At 45.1% G+C, this 27,175-nt stretch overlaps 1 protein-coding gene across 8 annotated transcripts in view; it reads left to right on the top strand.

Moving 5' to 3' along the window:
* The window catches only part of DGKZ (diacylglycerol kinase zeta), a 139,113-nt gene that overhangs the window by 93,511 nt on the left and 18,427 nt on the right, over positions 1 to 27,175 (top strand). For 5 of the 8 annotated variants that reach the window (XM_081834062.1, XM_081834061.1, XM_081834058.1 and 2 more), the window contains 22 exons: positions 933 to 1,028; positions 3,296 to 3,373; positions 3,924 to 3,980; positions 7,394 to 7,462; positions 10,155 to 10,226; positions 10,561 to 10,677; positions 10,775 to 10,846; positions 12,838 to 12,933; positions 13,052 to 13,134; positions 14,187 to 14,247; positions 15,044 to 15,157; positions 15,441 to 15,581; positions 16,651 to 16,729; positions 17,197 to 17,252; positions 17,686 to 17,748; positions 17,996 to 18,069; positions 18,196 to 18,307; positions 18,925 to 19,124; positions 20,576 to 20,676; positions 21,276 to 21,355; positions 22,842 to 22,886; positions 23,156 to 23,225. In XM_081834062.1, the coding sequence (XP_081690188.1) occupies positions 933 to 1,028; positions 3,296 to 3,373; positions 3,924 to 3,980; positions 7,394 to 7,462; positions 10,155 to 10,226; positions 10,561 to 10,677; positions 10,775 to 10,846; positions 12,838 to 12,933; positions 13,052 to 13,134; positions 14,187 to 14,247; positions 15,044 to 15,157; positions 15,441 to 15,581; positions 16,651 to 16,729; positions 17,197 to 17,252; positions 17,686 to 17,748; positions 17,996 to 18,069; positions 18,196 to 18,307; positions 18,925 to 19,124; positions 20,576 to 20,676; positions 21,276 to 21,355; positions 22,842 to 22,886; positions 23,156 to 23,225 (1,936 nt within the window). The remainder of the gene's footprint in view (positions 1 to 932; positions 1,029 to 3,295; positions 3,374 to 3,923; positions 3,981 to 7,393; positions 7,463 to 10,154; positions 10,227 to 10,560; positions 10,678 to 10,774; positions 10,847 to 12,837; positions 12,934 to 13,051; positions 13,135 to 14,186; positions 14,248 to 15,043; positions 15,158 to 15,440; positions 15,582 to 16,650; positions 16,730 to 17,196; positions 17,253 to 17,685; positions 17,749 to 17,995; positions 18,070 to 18,195; positions 18,308 to 18,924; positions 19,125 to 20,575; positions 20,677 to 21,275; positions 21,356 to 22,841; positions 22,887 to 23,155; positions 23,226 to 27,175) is intronic. The other 3 variants (XM_081834063.1, XM_081834059.1, XM_081834056.1) reach the window with 1 other exon arrangement.

The following is a 27,175-nucleotide window of genomic DNA, read 5'->3' as shown; positions in this document are numbered from 1 at the left end:
TGATGGTACCTGAGTTTCCACAGGATGGTTCCTGTAGCTCTGGTTGTGCTGTACATTACAGCAATCAACTGGCAGCATGGGAAGCTGCCATGTGGGTGAACTCAAAGCTAACCTGTGAAAGTCAAATGGGAGCCATGTGTTGAAATCTGTTTATTTCCTGCCACCTTGGCAAGTCCCCTCCTGTCCCCATATCTATACCTGAAAGTATTTGGCCATTCTATGCTTCCCATTGATCAGAGCCATTGGTATGTCATGCTTGTAAGGTAAAGGTAAAGGGACCCCTGACCATTAGGTCCAGTCGTGACTGACTCTGGGGTTGCGGCATTCATCTCGCTTTATTGGCCGAGGGAGCCGGCGTACAGCTTCCGGGTCATGTGGCCAGCATGACTAGGCCGCTTCTGGCGACCTGAGCAGCTCACGGAAACGCCGTTTACCTTCCTGCTGGAGCGGTACCTATTTATCTACTTGCACTTTGATGTGCTTTTGAACTGCTAGGTTGGCAGGAGCAGGGACCGAGCAATGGGAGCTCACCCTGTTGCAGGGATTCGAACCACCGACCTTCTGATTGGCAAGTCCTAGGCTCTGTGGTTTAACCCATAGCGCCACCTGTGTCTCATGTCGTGCTTGTAGGCTGAACCAAATCCTTTCCTTGTGCCTGCTTCAGGTCAGTGGCAAATAACTGGTGGGCACAGGGAAGCAGAATGTGCAACAGGATGATGCTGAGGCATGTGTATGGTGGTGGAGTATTGCCAGAAAGAAGCTTCTGTTAAAGCAATGTGTAGTTTTGACTCAGTTCATCTGTAGGGCTGAAGTGGGGAGGCAAGTCAGTTCCCCTGAAGCTAATGACCGGATGGAATTGTGGCTAGGTTCTGAACTGAGTGTGACCCTGCAACAGTACTGTGGAATGACAACACATTACTTCTGTCTTTCAGGAGGCTGCAGTTTACGGGGAGCACATTTGGTTTGAAACCAATGTCTCTGGGGACTTCTGCTATGTGGGGGAACAAAACTGTGTTGCAAAAATGCTGGTAAGTCTTGGCAAGAGGATGCCCCTAACTGGTCAACTTGATTTTTGTGTGAGTCTGCACCACCATCTAGTGGAGGAAACAAAAAAATGCCTTAAACTGCACATCCCAGAACACCATCAAGCAGAGGTTACAAGAGCAAATATTTTTCTTTGGGGAAAATGAGGGTGGTGTACGGGGGGGAAAGTGGCCCTTCACATCACTTCTATTTGTGCAGTGGGTATTGGCACCTGGTGATTTTTAAAGGATACTTAGCATACATTGTGGGATATGGTGTCTAGCACAAAATCTGGAAGTATGAACATGAGAAACCTTTCTGCTTATTGTTTTGAATTGCAGTGTGTGTGTGTGTGTGTGTGTGTGTAGTGTTATTAGCTGCACAGAGAGAACCTGCACATTTACAGCGTATTTCTACAAAAGTGTCTAAGTAAAAGTGGGGCAATGTATTGATTTTGGAGCATGAGCTTTTTGTGCAGAAGGTCCTTGGCGGCTCCATTTAAAAGGGTCTCAGAGAACTGCTGTCAGTCAGGCAACAGCCTCTGGGTCAAACTAGATGTGATATTTGCTGCATAGGAGGTTCTTTTGTAGCTCTTAAAAAAAACCAAAACCTGAAGGTAGAGGGCCTGAACTGGATTGGCACCACCAAGCAGGGCTTAAACTCTTTGCTCATGGAAAGGTCCCGATCAAAATTATTTCTCCCGCTTCCCCCCACCCTGCCCGTATCTTCTTTTAACAATTTGAGGGAAAGCAGTGCAAGGGCAAACTCTTCATGTTGTGCAAAGCAGCTTCATGTGTTATAGAGAACGATGGTTCAGCGGCAGAGTACATGCTTTGTGTCCTTAGGGTGGTAATTCAACTAAGTTTTACTGGGAGTAGATCCATTGAAATTCATGAATATGAATAAGTGGGTTGATTCTGGGTAAAACCTAGTTGAATACCGCCCATAAGGACCCAGACTCATTTCCCCCAGCATCACTCGCTAGAAAAGATTGGAGGTAGCAACGCTGCCTGGGGCCTTGAATGAATTGCCACTCTTAATAGTGGGCTAGGTGGGCAGGAGGGTGACCAAGATGATCAAGGGTCTGAAAACCAAGCCTTGTGAGGAACAGTTGAGAGAGTTGGGTATGTTTAACCTGGAACAGAGGAGATGGAGAGGAGGTTTGGTAGCCACCTTCAAATATCTGAAGGGCTGTCACATGGAAGATGGAGCAAGCTTGTTTTCTCCTGATCTGGAGGGTAGGACCCAAACCAGTGGATTCGAGTTACAAAAAAGGAGATTCCAACTAAACATCAGGTAGAACTATTTGGCAGTAAGACGCTCTCAAGAGGTGGTGGACACTCCTTCGTTAAGCAGAGGTCATGGATGCTTTAGTTGATATTCCTGCACTGCAGTGGGTTGGACGAGGGACCCTTCCAACTCTACACTTCTGTTATTCTGTGATGATAAGTTGGTAATTCTGCCGAATGTCCACACACTCCTTATCTCTGCATACTTGTTGTTCAGCATTTGGTGACCTTCCTTGCCCTCCCAACTTTTTTTTTTTTAAAGTAGCAAATTCTACAAACTGCCCTAAATGAGTTTTATTCATTCTAGCCACTGTATCTTACTAGTATTAGAATTCAGGATTTTCCTCCCCCTTTTGTACTGTGCGCCTGTATCTTTTTTGGCTGCCTCAAAAGGGTGAGTCACACTGAAAAAGCTTTCCAGGAAGATATAAAAATAAAGAAAAGCAGGCGGAAATGCAATCACAAGCTTTATGTTTATATTGTAGAGCTGGAAGAAACTTCCTTGATGCAAATTCATCTAAATTAGCTTGGAATTCTCCCCCTGATTGCATGGTGTTTTTATGTTTTTAATTTATAAGGCTTTTGGGGGGAAATGAGAATCCACCTCAAGTATACAGAACGATAGAAATAAATACATATTTCCAGCTATCCCTTTGATGGCACCCTTTGCTTTGCGGGTAGGGGGCTGTGATCAGTCAGTCAATATATTTCAGTGCCTGGATTCCATTTGCTTCATTAAGGCCAACAAAAGTGGGAGGTAATGCACTCCATGCACAATCCATTCCATCTCCATCCTCTCCCCTGGTGCATATATTGGGATGGAAGGACGAAGAGGAAGCCATTACCTGCAGCATTCTTACCCTACACTTGTGTGTTCCATATGGTTTCTTCTCTGCACAAACAGTTATTTGAGTGTTGAGCTTGTTGCAGGCTTGCCAGTCACTCGCAGATGATGTAAACTTCTTGTCTTCCTTGTCTTGCAGCAAAAACCTCTCTCCAAGCGCAAGTGTGCTGCCTGCAAGATTGTAGTCCACACACCCTGCATAGAACAGCTAGAGAAAGTGAGTAAAATCTAGTTAAGCTCTTGGGCTGTGCTTGGAGAGATGGGATATCAAGCTCCTTTTTAAAAAAGGAACGTTCCTGCCAGATCCAATTTCCATGAACGCTTATATGCCTGCTAGGAGAAATTCCTAAGAACCAAGCTCCCTCTGTCATATTTTGTTCCTTCTTGACTCTGTAGGCAAATAACTTTTGCATTTAGAGATGCCAAAGCCGATAGCTTTGCATCCAGCTGGCCTTGGGTTCAGTCTCTGGTATCTCCACTTAAATGATTTCAAGCAGCAGGGCTGGGAAATGCCTCTGTGAGAGGCCTTGCAGGGCTGCTGCCAGTTAGAATAGATAGTATTGAGCTAGATGAATTGATGGCTTGACTCAATATAAAGTAATCTCATATGTGCATATGCTCAATTATTCATTGAGAGGACTGAGTGGGAGGAAAGAGGGAATGGCAAATAATGTAGTCCTCACAGGACAGAAATGCTTCACATTTTATGTTATATTAAAAAACAACAACAAAAAAGCTTTCCACCCATCTTTCTGTTAAATCCACAGATAAATTTTCGATGCAAGCCTTCCTTCAGGGAATCTGGATCAAGAAATGTCCGAGAGGTAAGAGCTTTGTGGACTGTTTATTGATCTGTAGCACAAGGAAATTGTGTGCATGCACCCTTTGATGCAGGTGGCTGTGAAATCTTTGGCCTCATTCGGTTCTGAGGTGACAAACTGCCCATAGCCAGGTTTAAAGTTGTAATACCTCCCTGAACTTGAGGTGCTAACATGTGTCTGAGCAGTAAAAGACTCACTATGGCCCATCCCTCCTGAGCATTTCTTTTGAAAATTTGCACATTGAGGTACAACAGTGAGATGCCACCCATTATCTATTATTGATACATTATAGTTATGAGTGGAATTTTCTAATCTAAGGAAAGAGTGGACTAATTTACCAGTTAGTACAGAGGTAGCCAGTGTTACGCCATTCAGATGCTGCCGAGCTACAACTCCCATCAGCACCAACCAGTATGACTAATGATCGGGGTAAAAAACATCATTGGCTACTCCTGAACTACTAGCGATAACCTCTGAAGGGACTGGTGCATGCTGGGGAGTGTGTGGCTAGTCACTGCATACTTCCACCACTTAGTTCAGTCCCTAGAGGAAGAGAACTCTCCATGGTGCTGAAAGGTAGAGGGCTGGGCCAATGAGTATACATACTGGCAAACCATCAGGCAGCGTCCATACTTGAAGTGAGATTTTAACACATCCACACACTTACAGCTTCATAGAGAAAACTTGAACCCATGCTTCACCTGAACAGACTTTGCATCAGCTCTCAAACTGGATATAGACCTAAAGGAATCTTCCTTCGAACATATTTTTAAAGAGCCAAGCAATTTTAACATACAGACATAGCGTTCCCAGTGGACGAAGGTGTACAGTCGTACCTTGGACCCTGAACGCCTTGTGGGTTGAACGTTTTGGCTCCCGAATGTCGCAAACCCAGAAGTGAGTGTTCTGGTTTGCAAACGTTCTTTGGAACCCAAACATCCGACGCGACTTCCGCAGCTTCCGATTGGCTGCAGGAGCTTTGGTTTACGAACATTTTGGAATTCGAATGGACTTCCGGAACGGATTCCGTTCGACTTCCGAGGTACCACTGTAACTGTCATTCTTAGTAACCAAGTCACTATGGTAACCCGTAGGTTTTATCCTGACTTGTTTTTTGGTGTGTTTTCTCTTGGCTTGGTGGGATTAGAAGTGCAGCCTGTCTTTGAGTGCAACCTTTCTGACTCCTAATAGGATCATTATTGGAATGAATCTGGTGAATAAGAAATGTTCAAGAAATGTTAAGAAGATTGTACAGGAAAAGACGTAAAAATAAATACCTGGTCACATTTTCCTGAGTTGCAATGCTTGCAGCTTTCACTTTCAACAGAGACTAGGAAAAAAAGTAAATTCTGGTCTTTGCTGAATACTTGCACAAATTTATTTATGTATGTATTGCATTTATATCCTACCACATGGCCTTTATAAAATGGCTCTTGGGGCAGCTTACAGTTAAGAATAGAGCAATAGTTAGTAGTAAAACATTAACAACCATAAAAATATATAAACAATTAAACATTTACAGGGAATAAAAAAATAACAAGTTATCATAAAATTGGCATCTGTTTCTGCCTCTGAACACCAGCTGAAATAAAATGCCTTTAGCTAATTTCTGAGAGACAAAGATAGCCAGTAAGGCCTTTTCTTCTTCTTCTTCTTCTTTTTTGCAACGGGGCAGTGTGGTGGGGAAGAGTAAGAAATCCAATAAGGGAGAGGGCACTTAATTGCAGACAAGGCCCTGCTCTTTGCCCCTGTCCATTGATTTCAGTCAGTGAGAGAAGTCTTAGTGCATGGGATTGCTGAAAATCATCCTATCAGCCACCTTCAAAGCTACAGATTGCATCCCACAGAACTTTATTTTCGACATAACCATGAAATGAGCAACTACCGTATTTTTCGCTCGATAACACGCACCCAACCATAACACGCATGTAGTTTTTAGAGGAGGAAAACAAGAAAAAAAATATTCTACACGAAACAGTGGATGTATGATTTTTGTGGTTCATGCTGTGGCCACAGACATGTGATCTGATGGTGAGTTTGGGGTAGCCCAATGCAAAAATCCTGAGGATCCATGTGGATCCATGTTTGTAACCACATTTTTGCACCACTGCGGCCCCAGGCAACAGTGGGTGCGTGATTTTTTTGGTGCAAACTGTAGCCATGGACATGCTATGTGATCTGATGGTGAATTTGGGGTGACCCAGTGCAAAAATCCTGAGGATCCATGTGGATCTGTGCTTTGTAACCACATTTTAAGTGGGGAGGGAAGGAAAAGCACTCAAGGGACAAGGAGCACGCGTGGAGCGAGCTCTGCTTCTCTCCCTCCCCCCCCCCCTTTAGCGAGCTGAAAAACTTTGCTGGAGGGACAGAGAGCCTGCTTGCTTTAAAGGAGCCTACCGGACAGGAGCCACTTACACGAGTGTAAGCAGCTCCTGTCCGGTAGGCTCCTTTAAAGCAAGCAGGTTCTGCTTCTCTCCCTCCTCCCCCCCCCCCTTAGCGAGCTGAAAATCTTTCCTGCTATTTCCAGCAAAGCGGGAGGAGAGAGATACAGAGAGCCTGCTTGCTTTAAAGGAGCCAACCGGACAGGAGCCGCTTACACTCATGTAAGCGGCTCCCCTCCCCTCCCGCTTTGCTCCTTTAAAGAAGCAGGCACTCTGTCCCTCTCTCCTCCCCATTCAGCGGCTCTTCTCCCGCTGGAAACCACGGAGGAGGGAAGCATTCGCTCCGTAACACGCACAGACATTTCCCCTTACTTTCTAGGAGGAAAAAATGCGTGTAATGGAGCGAAAACTACGGTATCTCATGTTGTGGTTAAGTTAAGGTAATTTCACTAAGTGGCCTATACTCATTCGACTTATAACAATTTAAGAAATTTGCAGGCGTGAGGATCCATGTTGTTAAATGGGACCAGGAATTTGTTCCTTTTGCCACTAAGCACAGCCTTGCCTGTTACTCCTGTGTTTTTAACCTCGTTTCAGAAAGAAAGGCTACATATAGCATAATCTCTCTGTGTTGCAACATGGATTGCTTGCTCATAGCCTTGAGGTATTACTCGCGGCAAATATGTAGATGGTAGACTATTCTTGTATTCAATGCCATGAAATATCATTTTGAATAGTTTTGGTTTGGTGTATCTTAAAAAGAAAGTACTTGTTTCATCTTCAGTAATAGGCGCTGAATACTTTCCTTTGGAAGTGCTCTGCATTTGTCCTTGTTTGGCTCTGAGGCATACTTTCTGAGTTTGAGGGGGTTCTGAAGTAGGGGAAGGTGAAGCTGGCTTACTCTGTTCTGGATTGTCAAGGCAGCATTGGACGCCTTGGCTTCTAAGCATCCCAGCCTAGATGTGTGCTCAGGGGACGGTATATGTGTCTCTCCCATTTCCTCGTCCTTTAAACTGTTCACATGTTTCTCCACAGCCTACAGTTGTGCGGCATCATTGGGTACACCGCAGACGTCAGGAAGGGAAATGTCGACAGTGTGGAAAGGTGAGGGGGAAACCTGTGCAGATATAGCTTGAAGGGTACAATGAAGCTGGAACTGGGATTGCAAAAAAACCTTTTCAGATCAAGATTCTTACACAACTTGAGCTTATATCAGGCGCTTCAGTTGCTGGGAAGCGATACTGAAGTTTTGTTTTCTGACACTGCTTCGCATCTTTCTGAAGCCTCATCAGTATCACCTCTTTGTTTCCATCTGAAGGCATGTTTAGTCAGGCTTTTGAGAGAACTTGAGTCTTCTGCACAATATGTTTTGAATTGCCTGGCTTTAATATATATATCTCTCGCTTGGACTACTGCAATGCGCTCTATGTGGGGCTACCTTTGAAGGTGACCTGGAAACTACAACTAATCCAGAATACAGCAGCTAGACTGGTGACTTGGAGCGGCCAACAAAACCATAGAACACCGGTCCTGAAAGGCCTACATTAGCTCCCAGTGCATTTCCGAGCACAATTCAAAGTGTTGGTGCTGGTCTTTAAAGCCCTAAATGGCCTCTATCCAGTATACCTGAAGGAGCGCCTCCACCTCCATCATTCTGCCCGGACAAAGACGTCCAGCACCGATGGCCTTCTGGCGGTTCTCTCACTACGAAGAAGCCAAGTTACAGGGAACCAGGCAGAGGGCCTTCTAGGTAGTGGCACCGGCCCGGTGGAACGCCCTCCCACCAGATGTCAAAGAGAAAAATAACTACCAAACTTTTAGAAGACACCTGAAGGCAGCCCTGTATGGGAAGCTTTTAATGTTTAATAGGTTATTGTATTTTAGTGTTTTGTTGGAAGCCACCCAGAGTGGCTGGGGAAACCCAGCCAGATGGGCAGGGTATAAATTGTTGTTGTTGTTGTTGTTGTTATAAAAAAATTATTGTCGTATGCAGCCTTGTGATTCTCAAATGATGGGTGGTTTAGAAATAAATTGCTATCATTGTTGGCATCTGTTTGTCTTGAGAGACAATAGAGTGTGCCTCGCGGGATGAAGTCAGACCACTGCATGAGGAGCACCAAATGTATTTGACCCAAGCTTGGCTTCAGGCGTTGCTGGAAGGAGGCATACAAGGCGCCATTCAACAGTCTTAGGGACTCTAATCTGGATTTGTGTAGCGCTTACTCCTTAGCCTTTTCTCCTCCCAAAGATATTCCTCAAGGCGCTGAGGGATCAGAGTTTTCCTTCTCCAAACAACAGCAACATATGTATTATAATTGTTATATAATTATATAATCACATTAACAACAGTAACAACAACAACCATCTCAACACTGAGATTCATGGCAAGCTTCTCACTCACAGACCATTTTCAGAAACGTAGGGGGAACACCCACCCAAAGTTGTTGAGCTCACTTCTCTGCGCCCTACCGATCACTGTTCCACCCACAGCCTCTGTCGTGTAGTCCCAAGCACCACACCGGCATGCTACAGAGGTGCCGGAACTCACCGGGGGGAAAGCCCTGACTGTAGGAGGGGAAATGCACTTCCTTTTGGTCCTATAAAGACTAGCACATTGGGACAACAGTTATGTGTCTGATGAAGGATATTTGTCCACAATATATTCTTTCTTTAAAGCCCTATACGGCCTAGGACCCTCATACTGCCTCTCCTAGTATGTCCCATGGAGGACCTTACAGTCTTCAAATAAAAACATTTTGGAGATTCCAGGCCACAGGGAGGTTAGACTGGCCTCAACCAGAGCCAGGGCTTTTTCGGCCGTGGCCCCGATCTGGTGGAACACTCTGTTACAACAGACTAGGGCCCTGCAGGACTTGACATCTTTCCGCAGGGCCTGCAAGACAGAGCTGTTCCACCAGGCCTTTGGCCAAGGCACAGTCTGACCCCCTCTCTCCTTCTGTAATCTTCATAGAACTCTAACTTGATGGTTGCCATTAATTTGATTTTGAATTGATTTTAGAATGAATTGATTTTAGAATGTATTTCAATTAATTGATTGTGATTTTATGTAAACTTTGTTATTTTTACTGTAGCCGCTCTGAGTCCGGCTTCAGCTGGGGAGGGTGGGATATAAATAAAATTTTATTATTATTATTTATTTCTTTTTTAAAAAAATAAATTAATTTATTTGGTTTTACAAATTAAAGTTTTACAATCACATATCCAGCATACAACATAAAAAACAAGATTCCAAAAAATCTCCTGGACTTCCCTTGTCCTCCTTATGGGTCCTATTGTTAGTCATTTCCTCCTGCACCTTTTATAATAATTCAAACCTTTTACATCTCCATTATATCAAAAATTCACAATTAAACTACAAGTGTTATTCCAATCCTACCAATGATTTTAACTGATTACAATGGTTTTTAAGATAAATTATAAATTTCCCCCATTCCTTATTAAAATTTTGGTCTTCCTGATTTCTGATTCTTCTGGTCATTTTTGCCATTTCTGCATAATGCATCAACTTAATCTGCCATTCTTCTCTGGTCGGGACTTTATCTTCTTTCCATCTCTGAGTCAATAACATCCACGCAGCTGTGGTCACATACATAAATAGTCTTTTCTGCTCCAATGTCCATAATATATTCATGTTACATTACATTTATTTGTTTCTAAGATGCTACAGGACTCTTTGTTGTTGTAAATTCATGGACTACAGGTTTATTGCTATGATTTAAAAAGAAACTTAAAGTGACGTGCAACTTTCTCCTTTTTTTCCTGTCTCCCTGTGCAGGGTTTCCAGCAAAAATTCGCCTTTCACAGCAAGGAGATTGTAGCCATCAGCTGTTCCTGGTGTAAGCAAGCAGTGAGTGCAGCATGTATCTGTTTGCTAAATTGCCCTCCCTTTCTAAACACAAACACCTCTGCCTCCTTTGCCTCCCTCGCCCCAGAGTTTGGAAGTACTAGTCTTCTTCTTGTTTAGTTTTTTGTTTTTTAAAAAAACATTAAAAATGGTGATCCTGCCCCCTGCAATCTGAAGTGGTACAGCCCATTCCTTACCACTTTACCCCCTGATTGCTACATCATTCTGCTGCGTGGGTAGATGTGGCCAGTGTTTGGAACAGACACACTGAAGACTGTGATTGTCCTGGACAGTTCTGTAGACACTAACTGGCTCTCTCCTTTTCCTTTCCTTTCAGTATCACAGTAAAGTTTCATGCTTCATGCTGCAGCACATTGAGGAGCCCTGCTCACTAGGGGCGCATGCCGCTGTTGTCATCCCCCCCACTTGGATCCTACGGGTCCGGCATCCCCAAGTAGGTTGCCCCCTTGGGTTTCTTTTCCATTTAAAACGGGGGCCTCATTTAAACCAACTCCTCGTTTACATTGCCTCTTCTTTTCCCTCATCTCTAGAACCCGCTAAAGTCAAGTAAGAAGAAAAAGAGGACATCGTTCAGGAGGAAATCCAGCAAGAAGGGTCCTGAGGTCAGAGAACAGAACTAGGATAGGGAAAGACTGAGAACTAAGATGCAAACTGAAGAGGTGGTGGTGCTGAGAGATCAGTGGCAAAAATACCAGGCAATAGACTAGTGTTTGGGTTTTTCCTCCAGTGTTTTACTTACAAATGTTTTTGGCATGCTGGGGGAAGTGGAACACTTTTAAAAAATAATCTGTGCTCTCATAAACAATTGCTTGGTTAATTTACAAATAGCAAATGTTCTAACTAACATATCAAAATAGAGGAGGTATTTTGATTTTCCTCAATTTCAAGAAAAACAGTGAAATTGCATGGAATCTCCCAAATGGAATCTCTGAAAGGGCAGAACTGCATCCTCTGCTCAAAAAATAAGAAGAACAGAACAAAATGTAATAATATAAATACTTGCATTATAAACCAATAATTGTATATAGAACATCCATTTTTATCTTAAAGTTGGCATAACAAACATAAGAAGGATTAAATGCTGTAACTAAATGTATATAACCACAAAAAATGGAGAAACTTACACCGATGATCAACCATGCAAGATAAAAACAGTTACGATGAATTCTCTGATATAATCTGTGATGAATTTTAGAAGACATAGTTTGTCTTTGAATGATTTTATCTTGGCTTAATAAGCAAACGTATGTATGAGCATTTTGATTGCTCAAGCATCCTCTTTGCAGCACCCTTCAGCAACATGAGGAAGTTTCCAGTTAAGCGGAATTTCCCATTTTGTCCAAACTGGGAAGTCATGGTTGCTACCTTGGGAAACTCTGGTTGACTGAAGGCTTCAACATTTCATTGTGCTATTCTACAAAGGGAGGAGGAGAGGGGTCAGCCATAGAATTCTAGTCTATTTCTGCTGGGAATATGGTTCAGTAACACATTCAGTTGCTTTTCCAAAGATAGGGACCCTGGGATTTTTGTTTTGTGTAATATTTTTATTAATTTTCACAAAAACAATAGCATTACTTTTAAGAAGAAGAAAAAGCATAAAATAAAACATTTAAAACAACTATATATACCATCCATATTGAATCCACAGTATGGAATTACTTGAATTCCCTGACTTCCCTCCACCCCCTCCCTTGGCTCCTTTATAATATAACCCTGGGATTGATGAGAGTTGGACCTAAACTCTGATCAACCCTAGCCAGGGATGATAGGGGTTGTGGTTCAGAAACATCTGGAGGGCCACAGATTCCCCATTTCTGTCATAGAATTACTAGTCTCTGGTGATCACTAATAATGTACAGTCTAGTTGCATAGTTACCAGCTGTCGGTTTACTAAGGGTGCTGTGTGCATATGCCTTTCAAGTAAACAGGATGGCTCTTGACTCGTTAGCAGAGGGACACTGCAGCAAATGGAGGACCATGCAATACATTTTAAATCATTAAGGTTTAGTCACTGAATTTAAGTATTGTTTTTGTACAGAGGAGAACCTAGTTAATGCTGCTTTGATACCACATTGTCAATAAATCCTAAGTATTGCTAACTGATCACATGGGATTAAAGGCTTGGGGAGCTTTTGCTTCCCTACCTGAGGCTATGTTAGTGGCAGTCCAAAAGGAGACAGCTTGTTTCTCAGGATGGTGGTGATTGAAGCCCAAAAGGAGAAAAGGCTGACAACAACTTTGTACTTTTGTAATGAAACTTAGAAAGCTGGCAACCGATGGTTGAAGCTTCCAGTGACCCAACTTTCCCCATTATATTTATGCCTGTTTCCAGAGACCTTGACCAGAAATGAACATTGAACTCCAACTTCTGCCAAAGCCAAAATACACCCCTGCTTATATTTGCCCATGAAGAACAGATCATGCATGTTTGTCCAGTTTTACGCAACTTGTACTAACAGAGTAATGTAGACTTTAATGGTGATAGTAACTGGGATCCTACAAAAACAAACAAATTGAGCTTCCTGGGCATAAGCTCTTATTTCACCATAATCTGGGTCATTATCCTTAATCATTACTAATGTTATTTTTGCAGGAAGGGCGATGGAAACCCTTTGTCATCAAGCCTGTCCCAGCACCTCTCATGAAGCCGCTGCTTGTCTTTGTGAACCCCAAAAGTGGTGGGAATCAGGTAAGTGTATTTTTCAAGCATTTTATTCCATTGGTTGCAGACCATATGCTGACACATCTGTATTTTGGCCCTAGTTTGTTTCCTAATTTCCCGACTCTTCTTTTTCCATAATTTTTAGGGAACAAAAATAATCCAGTCATTTATGTGGTACCTCAACCCTCGACAAGTTTTTGATCTCAGCCAGGGAGGCCCCAAAGAAGCGTGAGTATCTGTCTGAATGAGTCTTAGCCCCATCCCAGTAGAGAGACCTTTTCTAAAAGACACAGGACTGAAATTCCTGGAAAGTCTCCACATATTCTCTCTCTCTCTCTCTCTCTGTGTGTGTGTGTGTGTGTTTGTGTTTACATTTGCATCCTGTCTTTCTTCCAAGGAGCAGAGAGTGGCACTTTAGTATCAGAAGAGTGGGAACACCTGATGTTCTGTCATTTTTCAAGCTGGATGACCCATGCAATCTAAGCTACTGTTGACTGTGTAAAGCAGGGCTTTTCAACTGGTGATACTTGTACTGCTTGATATACAGTGAAGTACTTTCAGTTGAAAAGTGCTGATAATGGTCTAAAGAAAGAGTGGAATAGAACAAAATGAACAACCCTATGAGGTGAATTAGGGAATCTTTGGCTGAACTGCAATTCCCATCAGCCCCAGCAGGCTTGGCCAATGCCCAAGGGTGATGGAAATTATTGTGAAGGGCCCACCTGGGCTAAGAGAGAGACTTTTCACACGCAGATAATGAAGCAGACTTCAGGGCAGAACCTTCGTTTCTCAAATTCATCACAAGTCCCTAGCAGCTATGCTTATTTTCAGTTAGGGCCCAAGTGCAGCAGAAAAAGAACTACTGTTTACACCTAACCAGGACACCTTCTGCTTCCTGGAGGAAGGAGAATCTAATAGTGCAGTCCTACCCATGTCCACTCAAAAGTAAATCCTATTGATTTTAGTGGAGCTTTCTCCCAAATAAGTGGGGTTGGGAATTCCTAGTCTAAATTACATCATCCAAAGTACAGTCCTTCTTTCCCAGTACGCTCTTCCTCTGATTTTGGCCATACAGCTCTTTCTGGTAGCATGAAGATTGTGCCAGATTGAGGATTGGTTCAAGATTGAAGATTGTGCCAGATTGAGGATGTGTCTTGATGGGTTCTTACTCGGCTTCTACATTTCTGAAAGATTATATGAAAACGAGGGGTTGCTTCCTGTTGATGCTGTGCATTCCGTTCTTGTCCTCTTAACTATCACTTCTTCTGGGCTTTGTGCAGGTTGGAGATGTATCGCAAAGTGCACAACCTACGAATTCTGGCATGTGGGGGAGATGGTACGGTAAGTGGCCGCGATCCCTTTGAGCACTTGATGAGATATGAAGAAAGCCAGGGTTTATGTCATAACGCCACAAGAGAACCAGAATCAGGCCAAAGGCCCATCTGGCCCAGGACTCTTCATACAGTGGCCAACCAAGCTTGCAAGTAGGACCTGAGTGCAACAGCACTATCCCTACTTTTGATTCCCAACAACTGGCATTTGGAGGTGTATCACCTTGAACAGTGCAGATAGAACATGACCACCATGGATAGCAGTCATGGATAGCCAATTAATAGACAGTTCATTGGCTCTAAATCAAATGAGAAGAATGGGTCCACCAAGTTCTATAACACACTCTTCATCATTCAAGACTACATTGCCCAGGATGCCGTGTGTTTCCTCTTCAACCAAGATGCTAGCTGAATTGCATGCTAGTGACAGCGGTTTTTGTGAGCAAGGCCTGCATTGGTGATTTTGTGCTTAGCGTAGCTGGTGGATAAATCACTGCAGTGACTGCTCAGGTACTGCTATCCTGCTGACCTTTATTCAACATGCCACTTCTCTCTAAACTATGAGCTGCTTTTGCATAACTCTTTAGTATTCACAGATAATTCTTTTTTTGCTTTGCTTGTGACCAGTCGGTTCCAAACCAGATTAACTGGCAATGGGGTCTTCCCCCAGTTCCTAACAGCTTCTCTCTTTTTGCCATTTTTTGGAGTTTGGCCTATATTGAGAAAACAGCCATGTGCCAAAACAAAAGCAAGGGAAGCTCCCAGCCGAATTTCTGTCTGAACCTTTGTCTTTCTTGGCTAAATAGGTGGGGTGGATCCTCTCCATCTTGGACCAGTTGCGCCTGAACCCTCCACCGCCTGTGGCCATTCTTCCCCTGGGGACCGGAAACGACCTGGCAAGGACGCTGAACTGGGGTGGGGTAAGACTGCCAGTTTGGTACCAATGCTAGACTTTACTGTGTTCCAGGTCAGCAGTGGGGTGTGAGATTAAATGGAATGTGCTGAGTTAGTCCTTCTCAAACCAATATTATGTATAGTGACCGGCAGTGGCTCTCCAGGTTTCCAGGAATAAGTCTATCCCAGCCCTGCTTAATATGCTGGGGATTGGACCTTTGATACTCAGCCACAGCCCTTCCCGAAAGGAGGTCACTTAATGCTCGCTATCTTGCGCCAGTCTTTCACGGAGAGCATCTCGACCCACAGGGTTACACGGATGAGCCCTTGTCAAAGATCCTGTCGCACGTAGAAGAGGGGGAGATTGTGCAGCTGGACCGCTGGAGTCTGCAGGTGGAGCCAAATCCTGAGGCAAACACTGAAGAGAAGGATGAGACGGCGGCAGACAAGGTGAGGCTCACAACACCATCATGCCCTTTTAGGGCCTGCTGCTACAATCTCCCCACCAAAGATATACTTAGTATGCTTCTGTCTGGTTTCTTTCATGGTGGGTGAGGTGTGTTATGGCAACTGCAACTGCCCCTAGCTAACCTAATGGTTTTTTCCATGTATGTAAAGTAAGCAAGTAGGATAGCAATGAAGAAAGTAAGATGGGGAAAGGAGGAGGATAGCCAATTTGCCCAGTGTGAAAAGGTTAACCACAGCATATTTCTTTTGGGGATTGTGGGATCAGAGTTACCTCAACAATATAGAAACTTATTTGTGTATGCAACTACAGCCGCTAGAATGATATTTGCCCAAATATGGAAAGAAGAAGAAGTCCGGACCAGAGAAGAATGGCTTACAGGAATTAATGGAATATGCAGAAATGGTGAAACTTAACTGGAAGAATTAAGAAATCAAGACAACAAACTTTTTATTAAGGAATGGAAATGTTTTGTTGAATATTTACAAGCAAATTGCAAACAGATTAAGGCACTAACAGGATTGTGTAAAAACTTGCAGTTTCTAAAACATATATGATAACAGATGATCAAAAGAATAAGTGGAAACAATTGGGATGTGCGGGGGGGGAGGGACTTTAAGGAACCGCAGAAAGAGGAGGGAGGAGGGAAGTAAAGGTTAAAATGTTAGAAATACTGTTGAATGATCATTGAAAGGTGGTTTTTTTTGGGGGGGGTTATAAATGAAAAATAAAACAAAAACAAAACAGACCCCACCATGGTATATTTCTAAGGATCTCCAGTCTCTACTTTTTACCTTAAAGCACTCTTTAAGGCTCCCCACTCCAGGGTTTTTCATCCCTTGTCTCTTGATGTTCATGGCACTTCTATGACAAAACACTGTTGTCCTAGCTACTGTTTCACCCCATCCACCCCCCTCATGGGTAGGAGAGCATTTTTCCATTGAATTCTGCTTTGCTTAGTCACATATGGGTATTTATAGAGTAGCTGAAAATTCATTTCACCTTCATCAGAGCCTCAGATTTAGTGGTGTTTCCTCTCACTCTCAATTTTAGCTCCCTCTTGATGTCTTCAACAATTATTTCAGCCTTGGTTTTGACGCCCGGGTGACACTGGAATTCCACGAGTCCCGAGGTAAATAGCGACAACAAGTGGGATGTGGCCAATGCTCTCAGTGCACCGTGCTTGGAGGGATGGCCTCCTGTGGGGAAACCACACTATGATTTTGGAGGTCATGAGCTGAAAGCAGAGGGTTTAATCAGGAGGGAGAAGAAAGTGACAAGGAGTTGGCTTCAAGGTACAACAACAAATGCCTTTCCTTTCAACAAGAGGGGTAAAGATCCATGTTATTATTTGTGCTAAACTAGCACTAATCCCCTAATCCTGTCATACAGTAGAGTGCTGTGTGAGCACATTGTGGCAAGAGACGGTCAACTCTGGTAGCGGATATTGGGTGGGGGCTAGAGACTTTCTGCTGCTTTTTTCTAATGTGGGGAGATGAGCATGCAGAGAAGGTTCTTCTGTGATTTAACCAGTCATGGAGACAGAAATGTGACTTACTGGCAACAAGTAACCCATAGCAACCTTTTTCCCCCCTGCAGAGGCCAATCCAGAGAAATTTAACAGCCGATTTCGGAATAAAATGTTCTATGCTGGGGTAAGTTCACTGGGATGTCCTTTCACAGCCCAGTTAGGAATTGTTGCCTTGGTCTCAGTGTGTCCCGAAAGATTTTCACTGTAACATGTGGAGCATCTGGAGGGCAGGCCATACTGTAATGTTTTTCTTCCCAGGGAAGCCTTTAGAACAGGATTGGGGAACTTCCGCCCTGTGGGCCAATCTTGGGGGGGGGGGGTCCAGTTCCCCTAATCTGCCCACCCATAAACTGACATCACTGGTGACATCATTTGATGGGGGGGGATGGGATTTAATGCTGACTGGGGTGCATGCCTTGTTTCCAGCAGGGAAGAGGTTAGTGGAGCCAAGGCAACATGATGAGTGGGGATCAAAGTGCATCTCAAGAGCACTGTTTGAAATTAGTCAGTGCCCGATCAGCCTCTGTGAACTAACTCGGTTTCTCTTCTTCTGGCAGACGGCGTTTTCCGATTTCCTCATGGGGAGCTCCAGAGACTTAGCGAAACACATCAAAGTGGTGGTGAGTGAGCTGTGGGGCCACCAGGCACTTGGAGGGCACTGGTTATTGATTGGGTTGAGAAGGTCATTCTGCTGCTGTGTTAAAGATAAACCCTGTGGAAGGCATCAAGAGCACAAATGCATCTTTGGGAAAGATCAAGGCGCTAAGAATTTTGTTCCTTCACGAAAGGGATAGAAAGAACGCCTGAGGTTCTTCGGTGCTGTAGCCAGCCTTGACAGCTGACTGTCGGCTTTTCCTCTTTCATTAGTGTGATGGGACAGACCTGACCCCCAAAATCCAAGATCTGAAGCCACAATGCCTCGTCTTCCTAAACATTCCAAGGTGAGTGGTAACTATCCCTTTCAGGGAGTGTTCCCCCTTCCTTTGACTCTCTCCCAACGCTCAGGGATCAGAGGTGTGCTATCCTCTGCCCCCAACACACTTCCCCGCCCTCCTGTCTACGTGCAGGTACTGCGCAGGCACCATGCCTTGGGGCAACCCCGGGGAGCACCATGACTTTGAGCCCCAGCGCCATGATGACGGCTGCCTTGAGGTCATCGGCTTCACCATGACATCCCTGGTAAGCCAGGGCAGCTCCTGATGGCTGATCTCTGGGGTCATCAAGGACAGCAGATGCCGCTGGATTTTGGGGCAGGGGGGACTGGAACTTCTAGCCTCTATAACACTAACACTGGTGCAACCTGAACACGTAAGCAAGACCAACTAAGCTGCCGCTAAGCCTGCCTAGCTGACAAGGACAGTGCCAGCATCTTGATCTGTTGTTTAACTATTAGTTTGCCCAGAGGAGCTGTCTGACACAATTATTAGACTAGATAGAATCATAGAACTGTCGAGTTGGAAGGGGTCTCGAGAGTCATCTGGCCCACTCCCCTGGCTCAGTGGTAGATATACGTCATGCGTGTGGTTTCAGCTCCCAAGTTCATCTGCTAGCATCTCTATTTAAACATTAAAGAGTCCTCAGAAGAAGCAGGAACTGGGAACTCTGGGCAGCCACTGCAAGTCAGAGTTGGCAGTACTGAGCTGGAGCGGCTGTTGATTTGAGTCACTGCACAGCAGCCTCAGATGCTGCTGGTAATGGGAAAAGCTTTCTTTTCCCAGGTTCAGGTCATGTGCAATCTCCCGCTGACGTTCTCATTGGTTGGCCCTTCCTGTTCAACACTCTTCTTCCTTTTGTAGGCAGCACTGCAGGTGGGCGGCCACGGAGAGCGGTTGCACCAGTGCCGGGAGGTGCTGTTGACCACGTCCAAGGCCATCCCCATGCAAGTGGACGGAGAGCCCTGCAAGCTGGGGGCTTCCTGCATTCGCATATCCCTGCGCAACCAGGCCAACATGGTGCAGAAGACCAAGAGGCGCAACTCCATGCCTCTGCTTAATGAGTACGTTCTATCTTACAAAGGGACCACCCCCAAGGCTTTGGGGTGGGGAGTGAAGGTGGCTTTGCCTGTTCAAAGTGTAATAAACCTTTTTGCATGGTGGCGAGCCTTAGAGCTTCCTCATCCTTTAGCAGGACTGCCTGCTGTGAGCTTAGCTGCTGAGTTGAGTGGGATTTCTATCCTACTATATCCCAGAGGTTTGGATTAAAATGCATTGGAAACCATCCTAAAGGCAAGTTCTAATACTATGAAATGTAAGATATATAAAACCCAACAGAATTAAAGTCTCTACAGACAAATGTATTGGGTTTTCTAGCTATGCAGCACTGAGTCTTCTGAAGTCCAAAAAACACTGATATTGAGCATGCGCGCGCGCACACACACACACACACACACCCCCGCAACCATAAAAGCATAACTGCCTTTTCTCAGCTGCTTTATCAGGAAGGCTCTGCCTTGTCCTAGTCCTAAAGGCAAGCAGCTGAATGATTAATGGAGGAAGCAGGGTTATATGAGCCCACAGAGAGGGCTCTGTGGAAGCAAAGTTCCTTCTCTGCTATATTTTCTTTTGGGGGAAGGGAGTGGAGAGTTGTATCACAGACTCCTAGAAACTAATGAGTGGCACAAGATCTTAGGTGCACAGCTTCCTACATTGTACTGCTTGGGAGTGGGTGGGTGGGAAGGAAAGTTTTTATTATGCTGCTTATCCCATTCAAGGCATAATGAAAGGTGGGTGAGGGGGCGATCTGTGAAAGCTTTGTGTCTTTCCTGGCATTCATACCCTTCTTGGCAAACCTGTTTTCCTGTCGAAGGTACATCTACATGGCTTCTTGTTATGCTTCCATTTGGCATTGTAGGGCTGAACTAGCAACATTTAACCCCCATCTTCAGCTCTGTCCCAGTGCTGAGACTGTGCTGGTCTCCTGCCTCTCTACATTGTGCATGAGGCCTTGCTGCAAGTTTCTATCATTCTTGCATAAAGAAGCACATTCCCAAAGAAGCCAGGAATTGTGCCTCCCTTCCTTCTGGCCTGCCTGCATTTGTACATGGGAGGTGGCAATTGGGGCCAGTGTTATGGAAGCAACCTGCACGGCTAGAAGCATAACGGGGGCCCAGGGGTGTCCCGCCTGCCACTTTGTTTTTTCTTCTGATTTCTCAAAGACTGGATGCCCATTTTAGTGCTGAAGAGCCAATTGCAAATGCAACTGTTGTTTTGAGTTCCTGTCCACTAGTCAGATAACAAGTTTTTAAATGTTACAGTGCTACTCTAATAGTTGTTGTTGTTGTTGTTGTTGTTGTGCATGGGGATTTTGTATCACATGCTGGGATTTTTCCCCCCACCCCATATCTCCCCCCCTTTCCCTCCCTTCCCTCCCACAACAATGCTGTCTTCCTTTCCCTAAGCAGCCCCACCTTAATTAAATCAGCACTTTTCCTTCCTGCTGCGCAAACAGTCAGCAGCCCGTTCCAGAACGGCTAAGAATCCGCGTAAGCCGAATTGGCATGCACGACTACGAAGCACTTCACTACGACAAGGAGAAGCTCAAGGAGGCCTGTGAGTAGCTGGTTCCACAGCCCAGGCTGCTGGAGCCTCTTTAGCTAAAAGGTGCCTAGAACAACTTGCAGGAACTTTCTGGAGCCATTTTATACTTGCACACCTTTGTCCATTACAATACAGCATGTGGGCAAGTCGCTGGCACCTTCTGCCTTTCTGCCAGCCTATTCAAATGTATTACTCTAGCATGGCAGCATCTTACCATATAATTAGTCTTTTTTTAAAAAGAGCCCTCACATCAAAATTCCCTGTATGCGCAAAGCTAACACATCTGTGAGAGAAGGCTTCTAGTCTAGCATTTCTCCCTGACATATTAAAATTCCACATGCACAAAGATTTTGTCCGTTAGATACCTTCAGATAAGTAGCTTCCCGTGTGCATTGTGAGATGGTATGATGCTTGAGATGGAGGGGACCCTGAGAATCATCTAGTCCAACCCCCTTCAGTGAAGGAATATGCAGCTGTCCCATAAGGGGTTCAAACATGCAACCTTGGTCTTGCATCTATGAATTGTCCCCTAGCTTCTGCTCAGTGAATGCTTGATACGCCAGGAATGTATTTAGCAGGTTCAGTAGTATTTGTTGATTTTTACTTTCCAGCTGTGCCCTTGGGAATTATCGTTGTGCCAGGAGACAGTGACTTGGAGATATGCCGGACCCACATTGAGAGGCTTCAGGAGGTGAGATGCAAGCAAAACACTTGGAGAAGGGGAGAGTGTAACCTTGCTATAATTCTACTACTGTTCAAGTGACATACCACTTGGATATCCCTGCTGCCATAGTATCTGTGCTTCTCCAGTTGTAATTAACTGCCCCTCAAATGAAATTGAAAAGTTGACTGAGCAGCAGGAGTTGCCTCTGCTTACGATTCATAACATACAGAGCAACAAGGAAGTAGTTTAGTTATGCCTCTGCATAGTTCCAGAGTCGGCCTAAATGTCCCCGCTGCCACCTGCCCCATACAATTAAAGAAATGTGGGGGAAAGCTGTTAACCTACATGAACAAAACCAGAAGTAACAAAGCTGGGCTTTGTATGCAGTGTAGTTTGGGTAAAAGGAAAGAATTCAGTGTAACATGCCCTGGGAATTTAAATGAAAGCAAGTAAATATGCCTACAATAAATAAATAAAAAAAGTCCTCGGTTCTGATGTAACCCAAGGAGGTAACTCCTAGTTGGGAGGCGGTCAGGGGTCAAGGTAAGTGCAGGCTCCTTCCCACGTTGCTTTATATGCCGGAGGAAATATTCCAGGGTTGTATCCAACTTAACTGATACTCGGAATAGACCCCCTGAAATAAATGAAATGAGTTGTGTCCATTGATTTTAATGAATCTACTCTGTGACTTACGTTGGATGCATTCTACTTTGTAACAAGTGTTTTGCAAATATAATAACGGCTTCATGCCTCGAACCTGGATAGAATTTCAGTTATCTTGCCTAGTGTTTTAGTTACATGGATTTTGTTCCTCATTTGTCCAAAGCCTCATCACTGTGATGCCTCCAGTTCTAAGTGAAGCTTGCACCTTACCTGGCAGCTTTTGTGAATGACACACCAATATTTTTGTTTAGCTGGGAAATGTCGTTGACTTCCTGCTTTGGCTCAAGCCAATAAATGCATGGAGAAATCCGTTCCCTGGAGCTTGGTTACAAAGGAAATGAGATGGATGGGCAATCTTCCGTAAACTGCTTTCTCTCTCTCCCTCCCTTTACCTGCCTTTACGGATTTGCCCTTTGTCCAGCCCTTAGGTGTCAGGCAGGTAATAAAACACACTGCACCGGATGTGGATACAGTGGTCAGTGCAAAAGAACCTTGAACCTCTCAAGCTTGATTTTGGTCATAACAATGATGATGAGAAGCAGCTGTGATCAAATTGTCCAGCTGGGAAGGCCAACATAGCCTGGAGCTCATTGTGAAACTAGGGCACTTGGACTGCCATGGCACATGGCTTCGCTGTCTTTTCCTCCTTGTCCTCCTCCTAAATTTCTTTCCCACACTTGAGACCATTTTCCTGGCTGGTGCTGGTGCAATCTTGCTTTTGGATTACACTGGCCAATATGGAGGCTGGCTGCTCCAGAAGGTGTGAGGAGCACCCTGCAGGTTCCTACAGCTACGGGGATGCAAGCATATCCTAATGGTAGTGGTAACCCAGCTCCTTCCCTTTCCACAGGATTTTCCTTCAGGCCCTTCCACTATTCAGAGCCTGTTTCCAGAGGTGTGTATCTTTTCTGTCTCCACCTCCCCTTTGTTGAAAGACTCTTCTCCCCCCAACCCTTCTGCCTTTTTTGTGCATGATGAACTTGCATCAGTATCTACTCCAGTGCATCTGTCTTGAGCTGCATCCATGTGCTCTGTGCCTTCCGATTTGTGTCAAAGCATGTGTCTTGAGTCCACCTGAGGCATCTGTGCTGGAATAAGCCAGAAGAGGCTTTGAAAAGAGGGTAGGAAAGGAGACCTGATTCTTTTTTGCTTGCTTTGATGCAGGAAGGGGACGGAGCCAAACCAAAGACATTGTCATGCCAGAAACTGTCTCCCAAGTGGTGCTTCCTGGACTGTGAGTACATACGTGTGTGAGCAGATATGTAAATATATACTAACTCAGTAGGTGGGGGCTCAGTGCATCAAAGGTTCCATGACTAATGCTACGGAAATTTGTTGCCAGAGCCATAGATGCTGTAATGGAATATATTTCTATAATTATAATTTTGTTTTATGTAGAGCTCAAATAGTGCTGGTCAGTACCGTTGGAAACGTCACTTGTTCCATGTTGCCTTTTGAATTATTTCCTTTGCTTCTCCTGAGTACAAAAGAGCACAAGACATTGCCTCAATCGAACCATTGATCTATCTAGCTCTCTCTTATCTATACAGACCAGCTGTGGCTTTCCAGAGGGTCCGACCAGGAGACTGTCCGAACACTACCTGGAGTTGTCAGGGATTGAACTTGCGGCATTTTGTGTGTTAAACATGTCCTCTGCTGCTGGGAGAATGGTTGGGCTGGGGATTCCTGAGGGCCAAATAGAGAGGCCTGAGAGGGGCCTCCTTTGACCACAGGCCCGGGGTTTCCCATTCCTGCTGCAGGTAGTTTGGGCTTGCTGCTTTAGGACTTGTTATAGGGGCTAGATTGTAATAAATCCACTTAAAAGGTCCTCATTTATTTGTTTCTATTCTATGGTCTTTTATATGGTAAATACTGTAGCTCAGTGATCGAACCCATTCTTTGCATGCGGAAGGACTCAGATTCAATCCCTGATATCTGCAGGTAGCACTTTTGCCTGGTGGGCCTTCCAAAAGTGACCAGCCAACCCTCATCAGGCCACATTGGATAGGTGGCTGAGTCTGCATACCTGTCAGTCACCTGGCATCATATGACATCAGGTGGATCTAATCCCACTGCAGAGCAGCGGAACTTGCATTCAGTGCTTTATTTAAACAGCTCCAAATACAAGCCATGTTGCCAAGGAGCCATTGAGAGCATGCTCTTCAGTTCCTGGTTGTTCCTTGGCAGCTGTGGCTTTTCCTATCTCACACCTGACATCGTAGTGACATCAGGTGAGTGGCAGCTGGGTATAGCTGGCCAAAACAGCCACAAAATCACACCAAATTGGGTGATTTGGCAGACCTTAATTTGGCACATGAGCAGGACGTTTGTCAACCCCGGTGAAGACAATAGTCAGCTAAACTAAGGCATCTTTCTGTGGTCCAGCAGAGCAGAATCGAGGCCTCAGTGAGAGAGTCCTGAGTATTCCCTCGGCAGGAGGTACTGCTGGCTCCCACCAGAGCACTGTAGCAGCAGGGAGTGAAGTTTGCATCTCTTGTCATTTTTTTCACATTGGGCCGTCTTCTTTCAGCTACATTAGTCTTGCTGTTCTCCAGCAGATGGCTCTGTAGGAAAAGGCATGAGGGAGACGTGGCAGTTTCGCCCAGCCGCCTTCAGCAGTAGTTTTTTGGGACCAGTGAATATGCTGCATTCAGAGTTTCCTTTTGTACATCAAATTCAATTACAGCTTTTGCATTGGGGGAGTAATGAGAGGGAGAGAAGGAAGACTGGCTGGTTTTGTTTTGTTTCGTTCCTTTGCCGGGCCTGTGACCCAACCGGCTGTGTTTTTGCATGAACCCCCAAGAGCTCTGCAGGGCAGCAGAGTCTTGTTTACAAACACAGCTTTGTTCCAGCTCCTCTCTCAGCCCCTACTCTCTCTCCTCCTCCTCCTCCCCACCACCACCACCTGAAGGGTTGATTCTGTGTTCCTATAGCCTTCCAGACTGCACATTTCACTTTTAACTAGCACATTTTATTTATTTCTGCCGTTTCCCAGTTTTGGTTTGAGCAACAGTGAGACTCTCCCACAGGCTGGGACAATACAGGCTTTTGTGCCCTTGTAAGCAATGTTGGAATGAGTTCCCAAAGACACGGGGAGCAACTTGCATGGCCCGTTGAGCTTCTTTGCAGCCCTGTACCTCAAAGCCATGAGGCCTCCCTCCACCAAGATTATAGCAGGCAGCAACAAGAAGTGTCTTGGGGACCCAAAGGGATGGGGGAAGCACATGGTTCAGTGGGATTTGGTACTGACCCAGAGAGATCCCTGGAGAGAGTAAGAGACTAACATGGGTGGTTTGGAGTGATGCCAACCTATCACGTAGCGCTTAGTTAAACTCTGGAACTCACCCCGCAGGAAGTAATGACAGTCCCCAACTTTGATGGCTTTAAAAGAGAATCAGGCAAATTCATGGGAGATGAGGCTGTGAATGGTTACTAGCCATGAAGGCTGGACTCTGCCTCCATTGACGGAGGCAATATGCCTCTGAGTGCCCGTTGCTGGAAATCACAAGTAGGGGTGAGGGTACAGGCATCTGGTTGGCCAGTCTACGAACATGGTGCAGAACTAGATGACTCCCTGATCCAGGGAGGCTCTTTTTAAATTCTTACGTCTTGACGTCGTAGGGAATGATTTGACCTCAAGCGCCTTTTGTGTTTACAGCCTGAAGGACAAACCCTCCCTTCAAACTACTTTCCTCCTCATCCCATTTTGCCTTTTCCCAGTCTCCCCCTCCCAATTGTCTGATGTTATTTATTTTTATTTTTTAGATCCCTTCCAGTCACTCCCCAGCGCAGATCTCAAGGAATAGAATGGTGCTGACCTTTGAATCTGAGTCAGCTGCAAAACTGTTAGCTTCCCTCTCACCCTGTCCCAGCCCCTTGCTCTCTCCAGAATAAGAGGAAATCGCTCTTCCAAATCACATCATTACGTAGCCTCTGATCCAGAGGGAAAGGGATAAGATTGCCAGCATTGCTGTTGTGTGTATGATTATAGGGTCCCACTGCGGAGGGGGGAATCTCTTGTGTGTACCACATATCACGAGGAGGAGCCCATTCTCAGATATGGTTGCTGCAGATTATTTTCTTCTTTTCTGCCAGTTTCCCAGCAGCATGTTCCAAACTGAGGAAAATGCGTTGGAAGAAAAAAGGTTGGAGTGGCATTCAAGGGCAATGCAGGCTCATTAAAACGGTTGAATTACTGGCCTTCATCAACAGTTCTGTGGCTGTAAATCTCTCCCCAGGACAGGATAAACGAGGCTCTTTCACTCCTCTAATCTGCTCTGGCTTGTGTCATGGACACCCCTCCCTCCCCTCACTATTTCTGCTCTATTCCCAAGGAGAATTCCCCATTCTTTGTAGGGCCCAGCCATAGCAACCTCAGTCTGACCACTTACCTCCTCAGCCTTATGGAGAACTCCCATAATGCAACAGGGTCAGCTTACCTGGGCTGTAGTCCTTTGTCTCTTCCCACCCCAGCTTACCCTTGGATCACAGCCCCCAGGAGTCCTCAGATCAGTTATACAGTGAACAAAATGAGAGTATTTGGGGGCCTGTTCCAACGGATGTATATTTGTTTTATTTGGCCCCGCTCCCATAATCATACAGCTGTGTATCTCAAAATCTTCTGCATATTTTACCAATGCCTTTTGTGTAATAATAATTATTTATATGCTGCTCATCTGACTGGGTTGCCCCTAATAAAATATTAAAAACCTCAAACATTTAAAAACCTCCCTGCCTTCAAACGTCTTCTAAAAATCAGATAGATGTTTATTTCCTTGACATCTGATGATAGGGCAAGGACCCTCTGCCTGGTTCCTTGTAACTTCACTTCTTGCAGTGAGGAGAAGGCAGGAGAATTTAATCCGCCACTGGCAAAAGGAGAAAGAAAGCAGCTGGTGCTTAGGGGGCAATCCAAACCCCAGTCTGCTGCAAAGTGGGTTGAGGGGAGCAGAGGTGCCGGCCCAGAACAACTTCTGGCCTCTGCCAGCACCTGCTCCCCATTCCGCCTGCTGAAAGAGAGGGAGATTGGAAAAACCACTGGTGGTTTCTTGCTGGTGGCAACCCACGCACAGCTCCAAATGGGGCAATTCAGGGGCAGAGAGGAGCTGGGCTGGCCCTGGATCCTAGGCCAGCCCCACTGCTACCATTTGATGACGTCACACTCAATCTAGGCCTGATCATTAC

This window comes from Podarcis erhardii (assembly GCF_964252035.2).
Source record: "Podarcis erhardii genome assembly, chromosome: 1".
NCBI lineage: Eukaryota > Metazoa > Chordata > Lepidosauria > Squamata > Lacertidae > Podarcis > Podarcis erhardii.
Note: the sequence above shows the minus strand (reverse complement) of the source record. Positions and strands in the feature narration are given on the sequence as shown.